The 12,324-nt window shown below is 38.4% G+C and overlaps 1 protein-coding gene across 18 annotated transcripts in view; it reads right to left on the minus strand.

Moving 5' to 3' along the window:
• Nucleotides 1-12,324, minus strand: part of ANK3 (ankyrin 3) — a 657,955-nt gene that overhangs the window by 160,137 nt on the left and 485,494 nt on the right. For all 18 annotated transcript variants that reach the window (XM_034662548.1, XM_034662550.1, XM_034662547.1 and 15 more), the window contains one exon: nucleotides 1,606-1,704. In XM_034662548.1, the coding sequence (XP_034518439.1) occupies nucleotides 1,606-1,704 (99 nt within the window). The remainder of the gene's footprint in view (nucleotides 1-1,605; nucleotides 1,705-12,324) is intronic.

Below are 12,324 nucleotides of genomic sequence, written 5' to 3' on the forward strand. Positions count from 1 at the left end.
GGGGGGGGGGGGGGGGGGGACGCGTAAAGTTTCCACTCGCTCAAACGTTAGTGCCCGACACTGATGGTCAGGTACAGACATTTGTGGGAAACCTCCAACATGAAAGAGGGAGCCAAAGCCAACAAAGAGAAAAAAGAAATTATGAGGAATTAGGGACAGAAGAGAGGCAGAAAAAAATTAAAGAAAAGTTATCTTGAGTGTTCTCAGAAAGGTAATAGACTATGTTGCACCCATTATACAAGAACTAACTGGATGCTTTAAGAAAAGAAGTTACCAGAGAACAAGAAAGTGTTCTTGCACATTACAAGCACAGAAGAAAAAAAAATCAAGGAAATTTCTTGGAAAGAAAGAAAAGACAATGAGATGAGCAAAAGGGAGAAAGCGATTTTATTTTTAGCTATGCCTGTTGTTTTGATAAAATGAAAATTAATTTTTAAGAGAACAGGGTTTTTAGGCAGGAGGTGACATGATTTGTTTGACAGTCTGGCCACTCTGACTATTGCACACTGGGAATGGGACTGGAGAGGACGAAGGCAGGATGGGGGGACCAGTAAGGAAGCTGGTGCTGGGTCCAGGTTGGTGGTGAGGTGGCTCGAAGACAGCAGCAGAGGTGGAAAAAAGATAGATATGGACTTCTTGAAAGGACAAAGCCAAAACAGAATGGTTTAGATGAGAAGCATTCAAAGGCCAAGGTGTCCTCACATATAATGAAATATGGTGGCTGTTTAACCCTGTTGGTAACACCTCCCATGGCTCACTAATCTAAACCCTGCATTTCAAATGAGCGAGGGAATTATTCAGACCACCTCGACCCTGGTCCATCTCCACTACGGTTGTTGAGGAGACACTGACCAAAGCACTTGCAAACAGGAGTAACGTGTTTTTGTTGTTTTGATGACGTTTAGAAATAAGGCTCTTTATAAAGCTTAATACAGCTTCCAAAAATCCTGATTTGGTTAATAAAAATAGTAGGGACTCAGGTATTCTGTATGTATCAAAATTTATTTACAAATTTCTCTCTTCTTAAATAGTGTCAAAGGTTTTATCATAAAAATCCAGAAGACATTTTGTAAAACATTCATTTTGGGGCAATCATCATGCATTCCTTCTGCATATGTCAATTTCACCAAAGGCCCAAGCAAGATGCCATCTTTCCAAAGTTTCCAGCCTTTATCAGTTAAATGATATCCTCTTTAATAATCTGCAAGCCCTCAAGAAATAAACCAATGGGCTGGAGAAAGAGAGCCAGCACCCAGACTTTAGAGACTATAGATCTTGTATTTTCTTTCCCCAATAAGCAATCATTGCTGAGCTAAGAAAATATCACAGAATAAAATCAAGAAGTCAGTGTTCCTGAAACAAAGGAGAAACAAAAGCAATACATACAAAAATGACTTTGCGGTAGAGTGCACTCCATCAAAAGGCTTCATAAACCCTAACTAATTCTGAGGTTCTCCAAAGATCTGAACTAGGCTACTCTTCATTGCTAAGTTGGAACAGTATCATTTTTCTATGATTCAAAAGGCAGTTAAATAAGTTAAGTAAGCAGTTAAGGAGATGTAAAGCTAAATACAGTCCATGTCCAGACACTTGGAAAGAAATTACCTTGGTTTTTGAAAGAATGGGGGCAGCTCGATCGAGCAGCATTTCCACCACCTGCTCATGGCCACTCCTCGCTCCACAGTGCAGGGGCGTCAGACCGTCCTGTGGAACAAAGGCAACACCTTTAGTTAGATTTGATGGGAAAGTCCATAAATGCAGTGTATTCTTCAGGATTTGGTCCAGCACCCAACCTGCTGTGGACCTGTGACTTTCAAACATTTACTCACATATCTCAAAATAATTTCCTATTTTTAACTAGAGAACTAAATTTTTCATAAGTTTAAGTAGTTGTAAGGTGTGTAATTTCCCACATATTAGAATACTCACAGTTAAAAATATAATTGTTTCACCACTCTTTCCATATCCAATGCAATTGAAATACCATAATTTGATATCCACCATTTTAAAAAAATAAAAAATAAACTTTTAAAATAGGAATTTTTTTTTTAAAGGTCAACCTCATTTTATTTTTTTAAATTCAAATTCAATTAGCCAACATACAGTACTTTATTAGTTTCAGATGTAGAGTTCAATAATTCATCAGTTGCATATAACACCCAGTGCTCATCACATCACATGCCCTCCTTAATGCCCATCACCCAACTACTCCCATACCCCCATCCACCACCCTCCAACAAACCTCAGTTTGTTTCCTATAGTTAAGAATTTCTCAAGGGTTGTCTCCTTCTCTGATTGCTTCCCAATTCAGTTTTCCCTCCCTTCCCCTACAATCCTCTGCACTATTTCTTATATTCCACATATGAGTGAAACCATATGATAATTGTCTTTCTCTGATTGACTTATTTCCCTCAGCATAATACCCTCCAGTTCCATCCATGTAGATGTAAATGGTAAGTATTCATCCTTTCTAACGGCTGAGTAATATTCCATCGTATATATGAACCACATCTTCGTTATCCATTCATCTGTTGATGGACATCTTGGTTCTTTCCATAGTTTGGCTATTGTAGACATTGCTGCTATAAATATTGGGGTACATGTGCCTCCTTGGATCATTACATTTGTATCTCTGGGGTAAATATCTAGTAGTACAATTGCTAGGTTGTAGGATAGCTCTATTTTTAATTTCTTGAGAAACCTCCATACCGTTTTCTAGAGAGCTGTACCAGCTTGCACTCCCACCAATAGTGTAAAAGGGTTCCCCTTTCTCCACATCCTTGCCAATATTTGTAGTTTCCTGACTTGATAATTTTAGCTATTCTGACTGGTGTGAGATGGTATCTCATTGTGGTTTTGATTTGTACTTCCCTAATGCCAAGTGATGTTGAGCATTTTTTCATGTGTCTGTTGGTCATTTGTATGTCTTCTTTGGAGAAATGTCTGTTCATGTCACCTGCCCATTTCTTGACTAGATTATTAGTTTTTTTGGGTTTGAGTTTGATAAGTTCTTTATAGATCTTGGATACTAGCCCTTTATCTGATATGTCATTTGCAAATATCTTCTCCCATTCTGTAGGTTGTCTTTTAGTTTTGTTGACTGTTTCCTTTGCTGTGCAGAAGCTTTTTATCTTGATGAAGTCCCAATAGTTCAAAAAATAGGAATTTGTAACAGGAATTTGACATTGGTCCTTTCCCTCTTGCATTTCTATATCCATTTCACTTCCCATACAAGGTGAGGGAAAGAAATTCAAGCAGACTCTTTGCTGAGCATGAAGCCAGCACGGGGCTTGATCTCATGACCCTGAGATCATGACCTGAGCAGAAACCAAGAGTTGGACATTTAACCGACTGAGCAACCCAGGAGCCCGTATGCTTGAGTATTTTTAATTAATTACCATATAATATCTCTTCACTATAAAAATACATATGTTAAATTTTTAAAAATTTACAGATTTCCTTGGAACCTAAGTCTTAAAGCATCAAAAATAAATCTAACTAGAGTTATAATTATTCAGATGTAATTGGCCAAAATAGCGAAAACATATTACAAATTTTATGATTATTATACAACAGCACCAACTTATTAAAAAGTTCCTCTCTTAATGAGATGTATGTTTTCACAACTAGTTCATGTATCTGCAAATGAACATTAGTTATTGCTGGAATGAGAGAGAGTCAGCATCAACACTATCCCATTTTTTTTAAAGTTAAACTCAGGCTTTTAAAATCTTTTCTATATTTTAAAAATTCCAGCATAATTAACATATATAGTGTTATATTGGTTTCAGGTAGACAATCTAGTGATCTGACAATTCTATGCTCTCTCTATACCTTATCTATTTTTATCTATTTTACCCATCCCTCTACCCACCTCTCCTCTGGTAACCATGAGTTTGCTCTCTATAGTTAAGAGCCTGTTTTTTGGTTTCTCTCTTTTCTCCTTTGTTCGTTTCATTTCTCGAATTCCAGGTATCAGTGGAATTATTGACTTATTCCACTTAGCATTATACCCTTTAGATCCACCTATGTCGTTGCAAATAGGAAGATTTCATTTTTTGTGGCTGAATAATATGCCACTGCGTGTGTGCATGTGTGTGTGTGTGTACGTACATACTACATTTTTTTAAAAAAAGATTTTATTTATTCATATGAGAAAGAGAGCCCAAGCCGGGAGAGGGGCAGAAGGAGGAGGACAAGCAGACTTCCCACTGAGCAGGAAGCCTGACTTGGGGCTCGATCCCAGGACCCTGAGATCATGACCTGAGGCAAAGTCAGATGCTTAACCGACTGAGCCACACAGGTGCCCCTACACCACATCTTCTTTATCCATTCATCTATTGATGGATATTTGGGCCGCTTCCCTAATTTGGCTATTGTAAATAATGCTACAAGAAACACAGGGGTGCATATATCTTTTCCAATTAGAGTTTTCATATTCTTTGGGTAAATACTCAGTAGGGAATGACTGGATCATTCGGTGATTCTATTTTTAATTTTTTGAGGAACCTCCATATTGTCTTCCACAGTGGCTGCACCAGTTTGCATTCCCACCAACAGTGTCCAAGGGATTCTTTTCCTCCACACCCTCACCAACACTTGTTGTCTCTTCTGCTTTTGATTCTAGCCATTTTGACAGGTGTGAGATGCTATCTTCTTGTAGTTTTGATTTGCATTTTCCTGATGATGAGTGATGTTGAGCACTTTTTTATATGTCTGTTGGCTAACTGGATATCTTCTTTGGAGAAATGTCTGTTCATGTCTTCTGCCCATTTTTTAATTGGATTATTTGTTTTTTGGTGTTGAGGTATAAATTATTTATACATTTTAGATACTAAACCTTGATCAGAGATGTCATTTACATTTTCTCCCATTCACTAGGTTGACTTTTAGTTTTGTTGTTTACTTTTCTATGCAGAAGCTTGCTATTTTGATGTAGTCCCAATAGTTTATTTTTGCTTTTGTTTCCCTTGCCCAGGTGACGTATCTAGAAAAATGTTGCTATGGCCAATGTCGGAGAAATTATTGCATGTGCTCTCTTCCAGCATTTTTATGGCTGCAGGTCTCACATTTATGTCCTTAATTTTTTAGTTTGTTTTTGTGTATGGTGTAAGAAAGCTGTCCAGTTCATTCTTCTGCATGTAGCTGTCCAGTTTTTCCAACACCATTTGTTGAAGAGACTGTCTCTTTCCCATTGCATAATCTTGCCTCCTTAGTCAAAGATGAATTGACCATATAATTGTGGGTCTATTTCTGGGCTCTCTGTTCTGTTCCATTGATATTTGTCTATTCTGGTGCCAGGACCATACTGTTTTGATTACTACAGTTTTGTAGGAATCTTGAAATCTGGGATTGTGATATCTCCCTTTTTTTTTTCTTTTTCAAGATTACTTTGGCAATTCGAGGTCTTTTGTGGTTCCAGAAAGTTTTAGGATTATTTGTCCCAGTTCTGTGAAAAATGCTTTTGGTATTTTGATAGGGACTGCATAAAATCTGTAGATTGCTTTGGGTAATATGGATATTTTAACAATATTTGTTCTTCCAGTCCATGAGCATGGAAAATCTTTCCATTTGTTTGTGTCGTCTTCAATTTATTTCATCAATGTTTTAGAGTTTTCAGAGTACAGCTCTTTTACCTTCTTGGTTAAGTTTATTCCCAGGCATTTTATTATTTTTGGTACAAACACTATCCCAATGTTTGTTTTTATAAATGCTAGTACTGAGACATCTTGCTTGCGTAAATAAATAGATGGACTTCTGTTAAAGTGGTATCACTAACCTTTCAAACTCCTGAATTACATGCCAAAATCGCCTAGCAATCTTTCACCAAAGATTTTTTTCAATGAAGCATCATAAGACAACTCCATTAGGTCCTTCATTTTTGTTGGCAGCATTAGGATTTCTTACCATCCAATGAGCAGAAGAATTTGTTACTCAGTCATTAGAGTCACACAGTTGTTAACATGACACAGATATCCTGAACTCTTCCCCTTGATCCACTCTGTCTCCTTTTCTCCCCAGGTTTTGCACCCTGGGACCTGGTGTATGAGAGTTAGTTAGGTCTTTCTTCAGCACTAGGGTAGAAGGACTGTTGTACTACAGGGTCAGCAGAAAAGGAGAATGAGCGGGGAGTTGAAGAGTGGGAAGTTACTCACTTAAAGCTGCCTAAGTGGCCCCAAACTCTATGGGGAAGTTTTTACACACCCAGCTTATGTGTTCCCCAACTTGAAGATTCCTATGGTTGACAATGCCAGTCACATTTTAAGGTACATCAGAATGTAATTCAGTGTATTCAAATCACTTTCTAGATTGTATGAGCAGAGCTTGAAAATAACCGTAATTATCCTATAATGTATAATTGGTGAGGTACAATCCTATTTCTAACCTACCAGCCACATCCCAGAATTAAAATTCCTTAAAAAATGAAATTTGCATCATAAGCATCACATGACTTCATTTGACCATGCTGTGAGCATGTTTAAATATTCTGCCTTTTAGGCTGATTTAAAACATCTGCTCTTATAATCCAAAGTAAAGCAATATATAGACTTTTAAGTTGGAAACAGCATTTTGCTAATAAAATAGGATAAAATAAAAATCTGAGAACAGATAAAAAAAAAAACCACCATGATGTCCAAGTGTCTTCCCAATAATGTAAAACCTGAAAATATCTGAAGTAGAAATAATGACACCTACCCTCCACCACACACGCACACACAAAACCATTCCACACAGACCCTATTGTATAGTGATTGTCTTTTTACGAACTGAAAGGTCAAATTTATTCCTTTCATTTTCTCCTAAGTAGACTCTAAGACACAAGAGGTGACAGATTATGTATAGACATGTTCAATCTATGGTCACACAGAAAAAATAACTGTTAGCCCAACTCATTTATCCTTGAAAATTACCTTCCCCAAAGCCAACTGCTACACACTGAATGCAAAGTGTTTGGCTAGCTAAGACCAAAATCTTAACTTCTCAGTCCTTTGAAACATACTGTTCCTTACAGACATACACTTTTGCTGATTTCATTTTTTTAAAAAAGTTTTAATTATGGAAAATTTCAAACCTATTTCAGACTAAAGCACACCGAATAGTGTAATGAGTCTCTCGGTGTCTGGTTCAGCAACAACTGTCACCTCCTGATCCAGCGTGATTTATCCATATCCCTGACCTTTCTTCTTTCTTCAATTATTCTGAAGCCAATCCAAGCTATGGTATCATTTTACCCTCACAATCAACCCCTATACAAAAGGTAAAAACTTCAAGTGATAAACGAAGACTCTAAGGCTTCCAACAGGTTAAATGACTCATCCAAGGCTGCACGGGCTGACTGCAGAACTCAGCCAGACGGTGCGGGACAGTCAAGGCATGACTTGGGAGGAGTTACTATGACAAAGCCCCTCTGCTCACACTTTCATTCACCCTGAGCCTTCCTTTATCTACATTCTGCAGCTGCTGTCTCTGATCTCTGGTGTTTATTTATTAAAAACTCATCGACTCTAGAGACTCAGCTGGGGAAGGTAATTTTTTCATCAGCGCCAAGAGCTGCGAAGTGCCATTGTTCCCAGCCATTGTTCCTTTTATCACCTGGTTTCAATGATAAAGTCAGCTGCTTCCCCAGGGTAAGATCTTCAGTTCCCAGCTCACTTGCAAGAGCTACCTGAAGCACTGCTCTTTCAACTGGACTTTGACTTGCAGTATTTTTAACACTTATAGCTAGTGGCCGACTCCCTTGGATCTTCTGCAAATTTGCTCTCCAACTTTTCAAAAGTGCATGACTTCATATAGCCAGGATCCCGGCAGGAGGGTCGCCTCATCAGGAAGCTGTATAAGATGTCACGACTGCCTGACCGTACAGGCAGCATGGCCCGGCTGCGGGGACATTCACAGGTAGGGGAAAACTCGTGCCCAGAGTCAATGGAAGGCCTTTAGCGTCACGGCTTTTACAGGGACAGACAGCTCGCCAGCTGACCTGCAGTGAGCCTGAAACGTACCTGCCATGTATTGTTTCACACTTAGTTCAGTTCAAGAAAAGAGGAAAATCAACTGGCACTGACTTAATACCTATATTTTGGACAAAAAATTAAATATTTAAATTTCAGGGGCACCTGGGTGGCTCAGTCGGTTAAGTGTCTGCCTTTGGCTCAGGTCATGATGCCAGGGTCCTGCTTCTCCTTCTCCCTTTGCCCTTCCCCTCTCTTGTGCTCTCTCTCTCTCTCAAATAAACTAATTGTTAAAAAAAATCTTTAAAAAATTTTTAAATTTCAAACTAATTTCTTTTGCTTTGAAATGGGTGAGGCTTATCATTCATGCTCCTGAAGTATCATTTTGATTATGAAGCCCTGTATTCAAGAGGACTTTCCATAACTGTCACTCATTCCTGGGCCAAGCCTCAGTTCCCAGGGTTAGTGTGGGGAGCCTTCCCCACATGCCCCTCCCTCCTACCCTCCCCCAAACTCTCTGCAGCTGTCTTCTTGCTTCTCTGCATTGCCTACACCGGGTCCCTGCACCCAGTCCCCTTTCCACTTTCTCCAAGATCCAAATGTGTACCGTTTTAAAGTCCTGTGTTCTTAGAAGGCTTCTCCCAAACACCGTAAGCGCCTACTTGCAGGGTGTCTGCATTGTTTTACCTGTACTTCTTTTGGGGAACCTCTAACTTTTTACTGAGTGTCTTAGTCATTTGTGAGCAGGCATAATCCTTTCAACGAGTCTGCTTCTGAGGACAAGGCTACTAGTTCAAGGGATATTTGACTCTCACAGAGAAGGTAAATCGGTACTGTGTACGTCAAAGTTGCTTAAAAAAATGAGTAAATGAACGCATGGAGTGAGCAAATGAATGGGTCTGGGAGCTAATCTTTCAAAAAAGGTTTTTTAGTTAGTTCGTTAAAAATTCCTTTCCTTGTTATCCTTTTTAAGACCAGATTCATTTTGTACTCCAGGAGTGCTGTATTTTGTCTTTCTTTCCAGAAAAACAAAATTCTCAATAAATAAGTGATTTTAAAAATGTGACGAAAAAGACTGACGAGTCTTTTTAGCTCTCAGAGTAAGAAAAATATGAGAGGAGTTGTTCTAAATAAGACCTTTTCCACTTAATTAGAAAAATGTAAGCTTAACAAAGGGAGCTCTTGCGGACCCCGTGCTTTGGAATGCAGCGGAGATCTGATGTACTTCTTTCCCGAAAACTAGAGGAGGGCTTTCTCTCCAACAAAAAATGAGGATTCTAACCTGCTCCCAGCCCCCAGAAATTTACAGTTAATATACAGGGTCACTTAGAATGGGTCCAGGACCAGAAAGCAGTTCTTCAACTGCACATGACAGTGTCGACCTCCGGTCAGCATATGCTTGACAAAGGCAATTCCAGGGGCACCAGGGAGGCCGTCTCATGGATGGCGGCATGTGCTCTTGGACAGCAGAGAGGGAGAGAGGGATGCTGAGTTGCCATAGTAACATTATGGGAGGGAAGTGAAATTGCATGGGGTTAGTTTTTTTTTTTTTTTTCCTTCCAATTCCCCTGATTTTTAAAGCGCTAACATAATGAACAGTATTCCCTTGGGGAGAATTCTGAAAAAAGCCAACTGGCTCGTCCAGATCTCATATTTCACCTCAGTGACAGTAATCTTATTACTGAGGTGGGAAACTGTACTTTACTGGCTGGACAAAATGCTCTCTTGTGTTAGCCTAAGAGCAAAACCTTGCACGTTCGAAGGTCAAAAAGGCTTTCTTTCAGGTCCTCTTTTGCTGAAAAGAAAGGAACAGGACATGAAGGCATCAAACCCAAGAATACTGCGCCCAGAATATGTTCTTAACAGGCTGAATTTGTTCAAAGCCAACACTGAAATGATACAAATTCATGACTTGGGAAATACTTTTAAAAATGGACACTTATTTTGACTTGTATTCTCTAGGTTCCTTTCTTTCCTTTCCTCTAAGCAAAAAAAAAATAAATAAATAAATAAAAAATCTTACTCTAGAGAAGAANAAATAAAAAAAATCTTACTCTAGAGAAGAAAAAGGAACTCAAGCAGAGAGAACTCTTTTCCTGTGTCATGGATATAAAATAGGATGTGATATTTAACTGAAAACTGAAAACAATGAAACAAAAAGCAGGCACTACTCAGGGNTAAATAAATAAAAAATCTTACTCTAGAGAAGAAAAAGGAACTCAAGCAGAGAGAACTCTTTTCCTGTGTCATGGATATAAAATAGGATGTGATATTTAACTGAAAACTGAAAACAATGAAACAAAAAGCAGGCACTACTCAGGGAGGGGAGAGTTACAACCCGGTTAGAGGGAAGTAAAAGGGCAGCCAGCAATTCAGTCCAACAGTAATGCTGTTCTCATATCTAGATATTTTACCAAATAATCTGTCTCCTCACTTTGTACGTGTTCAGTGGTCGTAGATCTGGCCTAGGAGGGAGAGCTATAACATTTTTTTGAAAGCTCCCTGTTGTTCCAGGCACATTATATTTGTGATCTTATTGAATCTTTACAGCTCGTGAGAAAGGCAGCAGAAGTTCCACTTACAGCTGAGAAAGCTGCTCCGGAGGACGGCTATACGTACTCAGGGTCACACGCAAGCCAACGGCCGGGCTCGGAATTTATACTTTTTCTTGCCTCCATCTGAGGGGTCGATTCCCTCTCCTATCAAACAATCTCCTTTTAAGATCTAGAATTCGTTTTTGCCATTTGTGTATAGGAGAGAGAAGTATCTCTTTCTAATTCTCTTCTTGGCTGTCCCTGTCATACATTCTATATGTTTAAATTAAACTAAAACAAGGCAAAATCCTTCTGTTGTTCTCTCTACTTAGAAAACCATGACTTTCTCTCTGAGCCTAGAACACACACCCTTATGCTATTTGCTGTGTATCTTCCCTCTCTTTGTGGTTCTTTTGTCCCTCTTTTTTTGTCTTCTTTTGGGTTAATTGAGCATTATTTGGTATTCATAATCACTGAATCATTACATATATCATTGGCTATCTCCTCCTTTGGCTTTTTAACTAAATCTCTTTTTTTCTTTTCCTTTTTTCTTTTAGTGGTTGCCTGAGGCATTACAATATGTATCCTTAATTTAACAGTCTAATAATATTGTTATCAATCATGTATCACATAACATTATGTATGACATATTGAATTAGTATTATATAACTTCACACATAACATGAAATTCTGTAATATTATATTTTCATTTACACTATTAATTTACCTTTTGTGCTATAAATATCAGATATTTAACTCCTACATGTATTACAAACCTCATAATAGACTGGTATTTGTCTTTAATCAAATTTTAAGGAATTTCTAAAAAGAAAGAATGTTCTTTACATTGATCTGCTTATGTATTACTTCCAACTTTTCTCTCCTTTTTTTAGATTCACATTTCCATATGGTATCATTTCCCTTCAGAATGAAGAACTTCCTTCAGTATTTCTTTTAGGGTGGATTTGATTGTAACACATCTCAATTTTTGCTTATCTGAAACTGTATTTTGCTCTTGTTATGAATTAATGTTTACTGGATATAAATTCTAGATTAAAAGCTATTTTTCATTTAGTACCTGAAAAATGTTCCATTGTCTTCTGGCCTCCAGTGTTTGTTTGTTTCTTTCTTTCTTTCCTCCTTTTCTTTCTTTCTTGTTTCAAGATTTTATTTACTTATTTGAGAGACACAGTGAGAGAGCACGAGCAGAGGGAGGGGCAGAGGGAGAAGCAGACTAGCCCCTAAGCAGGGAGCCCAACATGGGGCTTGATCCCAGGACCCTGGGATCATGACCTGAGCTGAAGGCAGATGCTTAACCAGCAGACCCACCCAGGGGCCCCTGGCCTCCAGTGTTTCTGATAAGAAGTTAGATCACAGTCTCATCATCGTTTTTCCATTTATAATGTGTCTTCTTCTCTGGCTGCCTACATTTTTTTTTTCTCTATCTCTGACATTTAGCAGGTTCACTATGATGTGCCTCTGTGTGATTTTCTTTGTATTTACCCTCCTTGGGGTGCACTAAGTTTCCTGGGTCCAGGGGTTGCAGTTTATGACTGAAGTGGAAATAAATATATACATCTTTCCTACTCCACTGTCTCTTTCCCTTGCTTCTTGGGCTGCATTGTATATATTTAGTCATCTTGCTACTATTCCACAGGTTGTTGACATGGTGTTAACTTGATTTTTAATCTTTTTGCTTTCTGTTCTACAGTTTGGATATTTTTATAACTTGTCTTCAAGTTCACCAATTCTTTCTCCCTTTGTATTTGATCTGTTCTTTATCCCATCCAGTGAATTTTTTTTATTTAGATACTGTTTTTTAGTTGTAAGATTTATTTTTT

The sequence above is a fragment of the Ailuropoda melanoleuca genome, chromosome 6, assembly GCF_002007445.2.
Source record: "Ailuropoda melanoleuca isolate Jingjing chromosome 6, ASM200744v2, whole genome shotgun sequence".
In the NCBI taxonomy this organism is placed as follows: Eukaryota; Metazoa; Chordata; class Mammalia; order Carnivora; family Ursidae; genus Ailuropoda; species Ailuropoda melanoleuca.